Raw genomic sequence first — 15,152 nt, 5'->3', positions numbered from 1 at the left:
TCCGGTGCGCCTTATATAAGTTTTAAAATGGGTCATTCATTGAAGGTGCGCCTTATAGTCCGGAAAATACGGTAAGCAGAAACCTAAGGTTGTATTAAGTCACTTTCAATACAATAAAAGTCAAATTACAGTTGATGCTAATGGCTGTAACATGCTAACCTGTGACTGTATAAGGGTAATAGTTCCACGCCTTCTCGGTCACGTAGAAGATTTTAGGAACGACTGCCCGAGCCCAGCTGGGAAGTTTACTGCAGAGACAGAAAACGATGAGGTGCTTGCTGAAACAGGCTCAAAGGGATTCTGTAATCAAAGAAGTCATCTTGTTCTACATGCTCACAGCACAGATTAGTGGAAGCAGAAAAGATGTGTGACTTCCGAAACTGCTAGGAGACATGCACAGAAATATTCTCCACAGTCTTCTCGGCACAGAATTTAGGGTCTTCCTAAAACATCATGCAAAAAAATGAACGGCAATATTATCAAGTGTAATTATGTAGCGTGAATACACTGAAGAGATATTTTTAAATACACTCAAGATTTCTTAAATAGTTCAATGTCAGATTAGATCAATGTTGAAATCCAGATCTCACGTGGGCTACACAATGAACATAATGTATCAAATGCAGTCTCCTTCCATCTGCACTTTCTCTGACTGACAAGGACACCGACTGTGAATCGAAAGTAATATAAAATGAATGCATAAAATGTAGTGTATGCATTGATTATTTCTCTCTTCATCTCTGTTCTAGCGATAGACACTCCGCCCACACTTTCATCTGTTGATTTCTACCATTCCTGGCTTTAATCTTAAATGTCTGCCAGGAACTGTGTGGCCATGCTTACAAGTGGTGCGAGCAGTTGGCCATTTTTTGAAAAACAAACTCTAAAATGCTGGACATGAGAAATGAATGCTCCAAAAACTATTTCACTAAATCAAAGGTTTGGAAATTGTTAATCAGCATCATTAAAAAAAAAGTCATCATTTGTTGTGTTTTGATTTTTTTGGAAGCAATTTCCATTCACCATGATATCGAATGGCAAGACATGAATGGAAACAACTTGGGCTTTTTACTTTGCTCCTGCAGGGCAGTTGTGCGCTTAGTCAGCAATGCTCCCTCTTGCAAGGTGAATGCTGACACAAGTGATTAGGTTCCAATGAGTCTCCTGCAACAACTTTGTCCACTACGTTTCGCCCACTCTGCCATTGTTCTTTCCTTTTAAATCATACTTGAGTTAACTGATTGCAACCGATAACTGATGCATGTTAAATTTCACAGATTAAACTATCACAAAATGGTTCATTCTATTTATAGCTAGCCTCTGTGAATACCTGTGCAAAAGGAGATTCGCTTGTTTGCAGGACTAAGCAAAATATGACACTTTGTAGAGGAGTGGGCATTCCTAATTTGGTCATTTGTAAAGTCTATTCATGAAGGTGTGTAATTTTTTTGGTTCGTATCAGTGTCAACTGGCTCAAGAGTTACAGTCATTTCATAATGTGCAAACACTTCTGCCTCTGAAGTCAGATAGAGGCGTTACTACACTGGGGAAAAATGAAGGCGTTAATTGAAAGCGTACAGTATATTAGAGTGGATGATGGGGAAAAAGACGGCGTTAATATTGAAGGCGAATATTCTGAAGAGTAAATAAGCAACAATAAAAACACCTGTCATTGTCTTCTACACAACGACGACAACACATCAGATTTCAGTCGGTTAGAGTATGAGAAGTGACAGACCTGTTGAGGTAGACCCGTTTTTCTGTGAACTGTCCCTGCCCATGCAAGGGGTCTTCAAAAGGTTCGTTCTGGACAACTTCCACACCTTCCCCTCGGTCGCTCTGCTCATGGCTGTGTTTGCTGATCATGTAAAGCTGCCCGATGCGGTACTGGAAAATAGAGAAAGAATAATAAATAACCTTGAAAGCTTGCAAGGTGCATTAGTAGGTGTTAGTCTGAAACAGATGGGACAGCAGAGAAGTGTTGTTTGATGGCCAGGGGCTGGCGGGATGCTGTCAGCCAAAACAAGGCACTGGTATTACAAGTCATGGGTAGATCAAGAGCCTGCAGAGATGCTGAGGAACGACAACAAGCACAGCAGCATCTGATACACCAGATGGGACACTTGCAAGGTGTCTGAAGCTGCTACAGTGAAATTGAGCACGAACCCCCGCCCATAGAACCATTCCCATCCGTCCATCACAGTGTGAATACAAAAGACTGTCCCTGCATAAAAAAATTTGGATCAACATTTGATACAATTGAAAATCAAATGTTTGAATTGTATCTGGTATAATACTATTAAAATTTGATCTCTGTGTGGAATTTGCACGTTCTCCCTGTCAACTGGAAACCGTGACCCAAACGAGGAGAAACGGTTTTAGAATATGGATTTGTTTTCTTTCACAAGCTTTAAAGCAGCAGGGACTGGGGGCCAGTGAAGGGAAATTTAAATCCACTACACTAGCATTGCTGCTCTCTTTCTCTGTGCCCTTTCTACCTGTCATGAGGCTATCAGAGGGGAAAGACTACGCAGGCATCTCAAATACATTTAAATATGTGCCAACTCAGCACCCGGCCTCTGTTGCGCATGACTCGAGTCATAGATTTCAGTTTCTGGCAAAGATCAATACAACAAATGCCTACAAGTCCAGCAGGTCATCAGCTGATGTTGAGAAAGATTGCAGAAGCAAGCGAAAATTGCAGCTTACGTAAGCATTTGCTGCAGCTTTATCCAAGTAGACAAGTCCCTAACTCATTAAATAATAATTTCATAATTTTAAGATTGATGAGATTAAATGCAAAACGTGAAAACGATAACTTGGGTTGCAATGCAGTGGTACAATCACAATATTAACTGTGATAGGCCAAAATGTTTGAAGTTGTTTGCACTAGATTGTGAAGAGAGCATTTTTTGTGTGCAGTCATTAGACATGAGTTGCAGTGACATCTTACATTTTAGGTCACCTTCATGTTACATTTAAGAGTGGCTGCTGTGCACAGCTCCAGTTCATTTTGGGGCTGCTCTCCAAATCTCTTTGAATGTATCTTGAACCTGCCATGCGCTCAACTAAAGGTCGAGCTTTAGCCTATGCGGTGTAATGGAGTAGTGCAATGTGAAATGTATCAATCATCATCTACAGAGTTTTTAAACGACAAGGTGTGAAACTCTCACAGCCCAACAGCGTGACTAAATGCATCTCCGGTACTTGCTTCATAGTTGGAAATAAGCAATTTTCACAACATATCATGACATTTCCAGATGTCATTCAGAAGTTTCTAGAGCCGTTTTCAAACCTGTTGGACAAAGTTCCACTTGAAAAAAAATACTAAGCGTTGCAAGTACCCCATCCTCAAAGCACAGTAGACGTAGTCGATTCAAGTGTTGAATAAAATGGGGCGGAGGTTAGTGTCTCAAATGGCCTTATCAATCTATCTAAACTAGATTCTGCCATGATTCTTCTCCTGAAGGCAATCTGTCACATTGGCTACTTTAATAAGGCATCATCACTCTTGTGATGCCGCAAATGCAATGAAGCGGTTTCTAAAAGCAGCTGTGGCATGAAAGACCCCGACAACCTCAGAGCACGTGTGAATAATGTAGTTGATTAGAACTCACACACAACTTCACACCGCACAATAAATGAGGGATTCAAGGACACTGATGCAGAGGGTGAACTGAGGGTGAGGACAAAGGGCAGTGTCGGCGAAACAAAAATAGCAGGACATCAGCGTCATCACCTAAAAATTGCAAGGAGGGCCGATGTGATTATTTGAACAGCGTGCTCGTCCACAAATGTGCAAATGGGTCCTTGTATAAATTGGTTGGCCAGTTATTTTGTTTACAGACATTCAAGTAAAATAGGTAATCACTCGTGGGAATGATTCAATAATGAAGTATTATTGGCTTGTTCTTCTCTGGGAACGTCACAGGATAATCATGTGGCAGTAAAAAACAAAACAAAGAGGCCAGTGCCTTCCTTAGCCTTATTTGTCTGACAAGCCACTCTGATTTTTTTTTTTATTGTCCTTCAATCCAGTGGATTGTTATCGTTTCACCACAGCACAGATATATTGATAAACACTCAAGAGCGGCAGAAGGCCCGGTCATATTGCTTTAGCTACAACATGCAGTAGTTTTGCCTTACAATAATGAAATGACATAGTAATTCAATACAACCAGTTACGCAGAATGGGTTAGTGAAGCTAACATCAAACCATTGCGTCAGTAGTCCACTAAGCTTTTTTTTAATCCTGGAGGGCAGCATACTTCAATCTTGTCAAATGTGATGTGGAAGTATAGGGATGGTGGCCATCGGAAATTTCGGGAAAATGTTGATCATTTTCAAATTAGATACGCTGTTATGAAATAACACATCAGCTAGAACTCCGTTGAATAAAAAAGAACGAACAAGTAATTCTCGATCATTTTGACCAACGAATGCTGGAGACCATTCACCTGTAATGCCATTCAAAGTGCGAAAAAGAAAAACACACATTAAAGGTGTCCCTTCGGTATCAGTGGGTGTATAATTAACCTCCACTTAAACAGCAGCAGCAACATACCTCCTTACTTGAATGTCATTGTGAGGCAGTAAGCACACTAATGGCTTTGCTAATCACCATACTGGGCTTGCAACAAGAGAGCCATGCGGGACGGGAGCAGAGCCGCTGTTCATCTGAGATCATTTTGCCGATGGTCACTAAATCTGAAATTTGAAACACTGATCGTAACGGGAGCTGGCACCTTCCTTGTGTGGTTTTAATTGCACCATTTCTATGTGGAGGATTGCAACAACAATAGCAGTAACAGAAAAATTAAAAAAAATAAAACACCGGGTTCATTGTTGCCATATATGAGCTCAGTGCTTTCTTTTGGTTTCAGTGTGTGGGTGGCCTGTAACCAACCGATGTGGGCGCATGATTAAAACCTGTCAAAGTGTGAGCGGAGGGTGAGGCTATTCCTACAATACATACTCTGCCATTAGGCAGGTAAAGGACAATGATTAAACAAAATAAATGTGACAAATGATTATATGGTCAAAAGCAGTGATGCATAATCTATCTTGTGCTATTATTGTTGTTGGCAAAAATATATGCATAATGTCCTTTGGAGGTTATGAAACAATTCTCACCTCTTAAAAAATGCAGTTCCACATTTTTGGGGTGTGAATAAATTTTCAATAATAAATCATTTCAATTTAACTCAATTATTTGGCTTTGCGGCCTTTTGCACAATCATTAATCACATACTTAAATAATCCCATACGGCTGTTGGCACTGTGATGGACCCCCATCGCTTTGCACTTTCATTACCTGCCACGGCATACACACACACACACACACGCACACACACACACACACACACACACACACACACACACTTTCTGCGCACATTTAATCAACTGGGCAAGTGATTGTGCATTGGGCTGCTCTCTCTAGATAAGATAATTCTTCAGCTGTAAACCCGCGAGTCAATAGGGGTACAAGGAGTGTAATTAGTAGGAGCATACATGACAGAAGGCTAAAGCAGAAAGAAAGGGTAAAACACGACCGCAAAGATTGCACATGAGTACTTGGTAGTGATAAATGCGATTGAAAGTTATTGGTGCAAGCCGTCTGAGCATGATAACATCAAGCAATCTGTGGCATCTGCTGTGTGTGCACTTGCAATGCCTCCACCTCCTGCTGCAGATAAACTAAGATTGAACAATGGCTTGTAATAACAGAGATCCAGCTTTCTAAAACCCAATTAGTTACTGATCTTGACATGAAGGTTGTAGTCGCGCGTTGTGATATAAAGAAACCGTGCACACCTTTTGCGGCCTGCTTACACGACAAGGGAAAGGTGTGACAAGATGTCTGTGAGTGCACGTTGGTGTATGCGTTCATAGGTTTTCTCGCTTTCCCTTGAATGTCTCCTCTGCCATTTTCAGTCCCCGCAATGTCATTAACTATATACATTAAGGATTCACATAGTGTGCAGTCTGAACAATTAATTCATGACCACGGAAAGGAAAAGATGCGTGAGACCTTCCTTTAGCAGATACCAGAATGGGTTCACAAATCACAGAAACCCCCAGCTAATAGTATGCATAGTACGTATGGATAAGATATAAGATTATGCAATAAATCTTTTGATTCAAGAACAGAGATCTCGGGCCAAATCAATAACACGTTTTACAAACAGGGCTTGTCGAGAACAAATGAGGAGAACAATGCCAATCGGTCTGAAATGCAAATCAATGGACTAGTCGAGTAAATGTAAAGCTCTCCAAGTTTCCATTGAGATAATTACATTTTAACTGGAGTGTTATTTTAGGGTAGTGTCACTGTTAGGCTTATATTAGGGGGGGGCAAAGAAAACCTCATACTCCCTGCTCACACTCCGACAATTAAAGTGCTAATGCCACCTACTGTAGTGGATGTGCAATTACACTTTTTATTCCAGTACAGTAAAAAAAATTCATTGGCACCATCGCTGACATCGTGCCTACCTGTCCATAAAATCTAGTTGCACCCGCGCTGAAGGGGCAAACAAAGACAGTGCCGTGGCAGGAAGTTGGCTCTGATGAAGTCATAATTATAAGTGGGAAAGTTAGAGTTAAGAAGAATAAGAAAAACTTTTGTACTTTGAGACTTATATATACCAAATTTATGAAGGGGCTTCATTTTTTATGTCAGGGAAAAGCAGAGGAGGAACAGAGACCTAAAAAATGGATAGCAACAGAGAAGGTAGGTAGGTGGCGATGTCCCAGCTAGAACAAAGCACCCAAGGAGAGGATGGATGAAAGAACACAGAATAAATGACAGATGTGACGGGGCAGAAAATGAAACAGTATGAAGAGGGCATACAATAATGAAGAGAAAAATTCTATTTTGAAGTGATGGCTTTCTGACAAGCTCACCAAAAACGCAAAAACTACAGAATTATCGTAATTGTAACGCTTGGACCACTCGTACGTTGATGTGTGCATAGCATTTTCTGTGGAAAACAATACGCAGACAGGCAAACTGACCTTCACAAGCTTTGAATTTACAAGGAAGGTAGTCAACCACACTACTGTGAAAGAGGAGAGAGGAAAATTGCACCTAAACACGCTTTTTGACACTTTCAACAATGTCCTTTTTGTTTCAAATACCCTTTTTTCTCCCTTGGCTCAGCCCATTTTTCTGTCCATCACAAGTTTCTCAAACGTATCCTTTTACCTTTCGCCTTCGCCCATTTTCCTTTCATCTAGTACTTGTCATACTCACAAGCTGCTCTTGAACATTCAACTTGTCTCCTACTTTGCCATTGTCACTGTGACCACCAGACTGTCAAATAGCATACTCGGTAGAATAAAAATGGCCACTCTGTTATTGTTCCAATGATGCAAAAGAAGAATGACAAGAAATTCACACATAAATAGTAAAATATGGAATTGTTCAACAAGATATACACAGTCTACGGAAGTATGCATATATGTATATGGTTTGCACTGTATAAAATTAGGACATGCCATTCTACCTTGCTACATAAGACATTGCACACAGCAATTTGTGCCATTAAGGTGTCACATCTTGAGACATTTGTGCACTCCAAGATGCCTTTTCGCGGATCCAATTTTGTGCTTCTACATTTTGTGTCTAGACACTTGTTTGTGAGCTGGCACATTGCGTTCAATAGTTTTTGAAGACACCATCTGTTTCACTATTAGATATGATGTACCGGTGAGCTAGTATATATTTTTCGGGAAACGACCCTTCAATCTTTTTTCTTCTTTCATGAGTGGCCTCATTTGTTGTGTACTCCCAGTGGCTAATCATGTGGGTAAATGACTAGGGAGGGCCTTGGTGAGTAAACGCAACTCAAATGAAAAGGTCACGTTGAGTGAAGGCAGCTTTGATGGGAATGCCCACTGGGAGTGTGTGTGTGTGTGTGTTACCTCCTCTTTCATCCCTTCGTTACTTTGGGGTCTTTTTCTAGTTCAACACTGTTCAAAATGCATGTTCACTTTTAATGCACAATCCAGTTCTGGGAAAAGGTCTTCAGGCCGAGGTCTAGACCACAAATAAAACAGAATACACAACATTTTTAGAATAAATAAATAATGTGGCATCAACAAATGGTTCTCAAATTTTCAAAGCAATACAAATCTATAGTGTTCCAACTACGTATGGGGCTGTGCACAAATCGATATTTGAGTGGAAGTGGAAGAGCAAATGTCAAATAATAAATTTCATACTCTTATCAGAACAAAGCAAGTCATGTTGCATGTGCTGTCTCTTGAGTGAGAAGCTCAATGTGTGACGTTGGAATGCGGGGGGGGGGGGGTTAGCAGATGCATCTTGTGGAGAAATACTTGGAAGTGGGTGAGTGTGTACGCTGTGTAATTGGCCAGCTAATCAGCATCAAATCACACAACAACAAATGAAGGGCGTTTGCCCAGAAGACTAAGTTGTACAGCACCAATAGACGCAGTAACCCATCCAGATTCTACCTTTGGCAAAATTGCAAAGTAGTTAAAGCAGCAGCAACCAGCCTTCAGTACGCCAGTGGCTGCCGCTGTACTTTCCAGTTCAATAGCTTTCAAATAAAGGAATGAGAGGCTTTGTTAAGTGCTTTGGGAATGCTATAAGCACTATATAAGTGCACTCCAGCATTTGGATTTTCCATATCTGTGGAAACGTATCTTGAGGGAAAGCGTGCAATTTTGAAACTAATTCACCAATGTCAAGATGAATAGTGAATTGGGATTTGGGGTACCATTCTGACTTCTACTTCTAACAATGTAGCCTAGGACTTGTTGACAGAAGGACGACAACAGACTGACATTAAAATTTCACAGACATCACGCACAAACACACAAGAACAGCAGTCAATTCTTCCAATCCGATAACCAGTTTAGCTTTAGTTTTTTGTAACAATGCCACACATCAGTTTTGTGATCATCAGAAGTTTGCGTATTCAAATCACGTCAGGGTCACCAATTGTTGCGTTTTGTTCAAGCTGTCTGTCGTTGAGCAAGGAAAACAAAGATGTTTTCTTCTTTGTAGAGTGCTCGCCCCTTCTTTTGTAACCGCTTGTTGTGGAAGCAGCTGTCTACCAGGAAAGAGAAAGCTTGCGTTTGGTCAGACCGCACCATTATAGATCATGGGCGTGGCGGGCCGATGCCGCTGGAAGCAGTAGTTGCTGTGCTTGCAGTCTGACAGATGTTTACACCAAAACCAACTACAGTATGACTGACTTATCTGTGGATCTATTGCCTTTATTGACTTCAGCGGGGATTGAACTATTTTTAGTGTCCCCGATGCCATCTGGAGTTCTAAAATAGGCATCACAAGACAAGAAAGAGAGGAGATTGTTTTGTTGTGTAAGTTGGACGAAGAAATAGAGTATGTACAGGTAAGGTACTGGTCATAAATGTTTCTCTCTCACCTGCACAACCCTCCGCTGACTATACATGTTCTCTTCCTTCAATCTCACCTAACGCTGACATCAACACCCTTTGTAGTGCACACCGCTGATGTGATGTTCTTCTGAATGGCTCTTCACGCTGTCTGTCCACAGGGCCAGTGTTACTTTCTCAGCACAATACAGTACATCCGAAACCAGCTTCAGCATCTTTTGAGATGCCAAGCTCCAAAAACCTTTAATATGGAAAGTGGTCAATAGTTAAACCATGTGTGAGGCTGGTGAGATGAGAAATGGTATCAGCATCAATATAAAGTGCCGGCACGGATGTTTTGTATTCAGGCATTCTTACCAATTCTTTTGATCGTGACTTTCTAACCCCCACCATCGGAAAGATCTATTTTGAATTGTTTTGTACTCATCAAAGTTCAAAATAGCTTTGTGTGTCAATCCAAATCGCCTACACAGAGCTCTGTGACTTTTACAGCCTCCACAAAATCTGTTAGGCCTACCGCTTGCTTCCATTTTTTGCCACTTTGGAGTACATGTTTTAAAATGTGAACAGATCCATAGTACATATTTGTGCTGATTTGATATGAAGGAGCAAAAAAAATGATGATGTAGATTAGGCATTTTATAAGGCTCTCGTATATGAAACACTAAATGTTTGCGCTCAAACATCGGAATAATGAGAAAGTATTCATCTGGTTTCTGCTGCTGATTGAAATCTGCAAAGAAAATTAGTCAATTCGCTCTAAACTGTACTGTTGCTCACTGTTATCTTTGGGAGCAGGCGTTGATCTGTGAGCAGCCCTCTGTGCAATTTAGGCTTTTGTGACTTTGTCCCAAATTGGCCCAGCGGTTTGTAAAGCTAACGAGTGTAGAGATAAGGGAAACTAATGCACACGTCTTCACTCAAGCGCAAACACAATTTGTTAGTCACAAGGAATTAGTGGCGCTACCAAGGCAACCAAAATAAAAAGAGTTAATTATAGTTATTGCTGTAACGTTCAGGACGTAAAACTCCTTCACATGGATGAACATCCAACCATCCATTCTCCTCACTAGTGTCACGGGTGTGCTAGAACTTATCCCAGCTGACATTGGTCGAGAGACACGGTACACGCTGAACTGGTCGCCAGCCAAATGCAGGCCACAAATAGACAACATTTCACACTAGCGGACAATTTAGAGTCTTGAATTAATCTGCCAAGTATGTTTTTGGAATGTGTGATAAAAACAAAGAGAAGAAAGCACACGCTGACATGTAGGGAACATGCAAATTCCATACAGGAAGACCAGAATCTATAACTTCAGAACTGTGAGGCAGACGTATTAACCCAGGGATGTCCAGCTTCGGTGCTTGAGGGCCGCCAATTACATGTTTTATGTGCAGTTTAACAGGGGAATGTCAAAACAGGTTAAACAGAGATGACTCAAGTTAAACTAAGTAATAATGGACGACAGGATGGTACTGAATTTTCCTTGGCTACTTTTTTTTCTTAAGCAAACCGTCCAGTATGCTAATGCCTAGCAACATAAAAATGACCATGCCAGCAAGAGGCCCCTTTCCTCTCAGTGTGGGCGCTCTCACTCCCAGAGTGGAAGCCAAAAATGGTCTAACTAAAGTGTTCCCTTTGGAATCCCTTCACTTTGTGTCCAAAACATCCAACTCCACAAATGAATCAGCAGCAGGAACAGAAACACAAAGACAGAAAACCACAGTTGAAGTATACAAATGCGTTCATTTGGCATTTGACCAAAATGGGATGCAATCCAATTTGGCTCTTGCTTTCCTTTCACTCATCGCAGAGCTTCCTGAGAAGCAAATAATAGAAGTGATTTCCGGGAACTCATTAAATGAATTCAAAATCCTAGTGGACAAAGGCTAGAAGGTGGAGAGCTACCACACAATTGTGAAGGAAAAACCAAGCACATGCTACGAGTCCACATAAAGACACCATGGCCCAAGTGACAAGGTTGCAGTATGCCAAGTATGCTCACTGACAAGATTATCTTACAGACATTCAATGGGTCTCTCAGTAAGTTTCCAATAAGCATTAGGCTGTGTTCACACAATTTGCTCCGTGTTTTGGGAATTGAAAAGCAAATAATACATGGCACGTTTAGCATCTTTAATTGTACCAACAGTTGCACAGTAAAAAAACGTACAGTACTGTTGTCCGTTCTTGCTTGCTAGCTAACCATAGTCGGGAGACGCGAGGAAGACGTTTCTCCAAGGCCGGGATTGCCTATGGAATTGCAATCGCCCCCACGTCGTGGAAGGGGGACGCACACCACAGGGAGACAGTGGGTAGTGTAATGCGTGGCATATTTCTCAACAGGAATTCAATTATTTTTGTTCCTACCAATATTCAACAGAACATCCAGGACACCAATGCTAGACTATTTTACATGACATCCTAATATAAACAACCAAATTCTCCTCAACTTCCAAAGTTTATGCAGCATATGGCAACTTGAAAAGCTCCTCAACCCAAGTCCACTTTAATGTTCATTTAAAACAAGAGTCCAAATATTACCACCTCTTTTTACCCCCTTTTAGTGTTACTAATGAGATCAAAACGGTTTTAAAAATAATTATAATACTTTCCTGTTATGCCTCATTATATCTGGATTCATAGAAAATAAGCAATAGAAGTCATGAGGACGTTAGAATTTTTGGGAAAATCAATTTGGGAAAATTGTAATTTTTCCTTTTCACTATTGACATTTTTCTAGAACTTGCAAGATGTCATTCAGCAAATTTAGTAAGCCAGTGATGTCTGTGACATTCACAATGCAGCACAGTCACGCTACAGGGCAAGCCAGCCCAAAGGAGTGTGACTAAAGCGCTAATGAGCTCTTTTACCTCACTGCATGCTGGTAGATCAATAGGACACCCTTCACTGAGTGTCTATTTCAATGACTTGCTGGGAGGAACAGTCTGTCAAGGCGAGGAAACCAGTGTGCGTGTTTGTGTGCGTTGGGGTGTGTATGTTGGGTGTGTATGTTGTTGGATTGTCCACAATTGCAGCTGTCCTGGAAACAAGAAACCCAGAGACTTCCTTTAAGTCTAACAGAGACATTGCTGCATACACTTAAGTTACCTACATGATGTACTGTAGTAAATAAATTACTGCTGGTGAAGATATTCCCCAAATTATAGTGACAAATATTGTTGAAATGTCATTTTAACACAGTGAGCCAAGCATGAGGTCCTGAAAATATTAAATGTAACCAGTGATTCCCTTGAAATTAGTTGGATTAACAACAGGGGTCTCAATTTTACATTTTATCACAATCCACTAAAAACATTGTCACAGCTCATGTGTACTAGGCTTCATTGTAAAGTCAAATAAAAGCCAGGAAAAAACATATTTGGCCCTAAAAATCATTGTGGAAAAAAAGACTTGAAACGACCTAGCGTATTTTTCGCACTATAAAGCGCAGCTAAGAACCTCAGATTTTCTCAAAAGCCGACAGTGCGCTTTATAATCCGGTGCGCCTTATATATGGACCAATATTGAGCCACTACGGCAGGTGTGTCCAAATATATGGACTTCTATATGGACAAGGTTTTAAAATGGGCCATTCATTGAAGGTGCGCCTTGTAATCCGGTGAGCCTTATAGTGCGGAAAATACGGTACTTGAAACGGTCACCAGTCTTGAGGAAGCATTTTCCCCAGTGAAAATAAAACAAGAGAAAGCACTGAAAAATGGGTGCTAAGAATTTCTGCATTTTAGGAGGGTATTAAATTTAAGAATGTATTATACTAAATTTCCACAAGAGTGGTTGCTCGCAACTACTTTCTTCTCAGCAACATACCCGTAAATCAAATTCGTTGGCCATCATCCACCCTTTTCCCTCAGTCAAACGGAGGCATCCAACTAAATAAGGGTGGGGGAGCAGTAAGCAAACAGAGGGAACGTGACGTGAGGCCGCAGCATGTGTTTCAGCTCTCTGGACCAGTTCCCAGTCCCCTGCTTGCGTCATTCATCTCCAAAGATGCTACAAAAGTGCTTTTCACACAAACCCATGACTTGGATCAAGCTTAGAAAAAGATAAGTACAATGTAAGCCATAAAGTGAATACCAATCTTTCTAATTGACCGCATGGCTGGAATCCAGGCATGTAGGCCTAATTTATGATGACAAATGAGCTTGGGGAATTGTAAAAATTAATTAAAAGATAAAATAAACAAATACAGTACATAGAGGGTGAAGGGATGCAGTAATTAATATGCATTTGAGTCCTTCAATTGATTAAGTTAATAAAACACACGCGCTCATTTAGGTCTGGTTTTCAGATCGGTACCTGCGGTTGCTGCTCTTTTTTTTCCTAGACCCACTGACCTCACTGTATGAAATTTAAGACTTAGAGAATAGTACCAACTGATTTGGCGCAGTTACCCAGGGTAATGCTAGCTATCATTGATCAGCCGATAAATGTGTAACTAATACATTTGCCAATGGATTTGGGGGGGGGGGGGGGGGGGGGTCAGGGTTGGTGCTGTGGCGCTTTTGTACGAATAGAACAGGAAGGAGCAGAGAAAGGAGGTCTGCTGCCTCGGCATCAGGTTCTCTGGTGAGTATGATGTTATTTATTTCAAGTTTTTATGTAGAGGAATATTACTTTACTGCAGTGCGGAGGTTAGGAGTGATATATTGGAAGATAACAGCAACTGTGTTTTTTTGCTTTGATAATACTTAAATGATAAATGATATTCATGCTCAAATTCATGAAATGCCTCTGCCTCTTCATCTGTGTTATACAGTGTTGTTGTTCATTTGGTACATTATAATGTGACATATTAAGAGATGATTGAGGTGATTTCAATATCCACTGGAGGCTCGGGTTTGAAACTCACAGCTCACCACTGATTTAACAATTCACAGAGAAGTGAGACTATGTGATATAAGCAATCACGCTAATTGTGAACACATACAGCTCAAGTTACATGGAGCAAACAAAAGTTGCTTATATGAGGCTTCGGAAAGTATGACACATAAGTGGTAAAGTGACGCAGCCAATGACAACTGAGAACGTCAGATGCTGGAGAGAGACAAACCACACTTTTTTCTTCCTTTTTTGTTTTCTGCTAAAGATACTTTGCACCCTGCTCAAACATTTGATGGGATGTCCAAACATGAGCTTTGAATGCATACAGAAGGGAAATATTGAGTAGAAAAATACAAACATGAAAGGAACATATAAGGAGGGGAAGGAAAGAGTTGGGGGTTGTTTTTTATGTTTTTTATTGTTTGTGTGAGAAAGATGTCGCTGACAAACTACTGAACCAGTCTTACAAACGAAAAAATGAAGTGCATGAAGAAGTTAACACTCTCAATGAAATAAAAAGTGATAGTTATGCTAGTCCATCTGATTTCAACAACAGTCTAGTTTTTTTCTTTCATTGGTTGGAATAGGACGTGCGGCAAAATTCTAATCTTGCTAACAGCTTGGGTATCACAGACTGCACCTTTCAATTTCAAATTTTGGCATTGGCAAAGTGTTGCGCTTTTCACATTTTTTCAACTTTATCTATTTGCAATGACCGCATGAATAAAAAAAAACAATTCACATGTCAGTGATGCGAGTCAATTTGGCACAAAGCACATGAAAGAGTTGTGTCCAAGTGAGAGGGAGGTGGTAACGTGAAACATGCACGCAAACTAAGGAATGTCTATATAAAAAGAAATGTGTGGGAGGTGATCAGATGTCTGCTCCCTCCCGCTGAACCAACGTCTTGAGC

At 40.7% G+C, this 15,152-nt stretch overlaps 1 protein-coding gene across 1 annotated transcript in view; it reads right to left on the bottom strand.

Annotated features, from left to right (window-relative positions):
• LOC133151982 (cytoplasmic phosphatidylinositol transfer protein 1-like) overlaps positions 1-15,152 on the bottom strand; it is a 35,083-nt gene that overhangs the window by 8,848 nt on the left and 11,083 nt on the right. The window contains exons 2-3 of the mRNA XM_061275438.1: positions 1,739-1,887; positions 160-248 (exon numbers count right to left, since the gene is read on the bottom strand). Of these exons, the coding sequence (XP_061131422.1) occupies positions 160-248; positions 1,739-1,887 (238 nt within the window). The remainder of the gene's footprint in view (positions 1-159; positions 249-1,738; positions 1,888-15,152) is intronic.

The sequence above is a fragment of the Syngnathus typhle genome, linkage group LG3 (assembly GCF_033458585.1).
Source record: "Syngnathus typhle isolate RoL2023-S1 ecotype Sweden linkage group LG3, RoL_Styp_1.0, whole genome shotgun sequence".
Classification (NCBI taxonomy): Eukaryota; Metazoa; Chordata; class Actinopteri; order Syngnathiformes; family Syngnathidae; genus Syngnathus; species Syngnathus typhle.
Note: the sequence above shows the minus strand (reverse complement) of the source record. Positions and strands in the feature narration are given on the sequence as shown.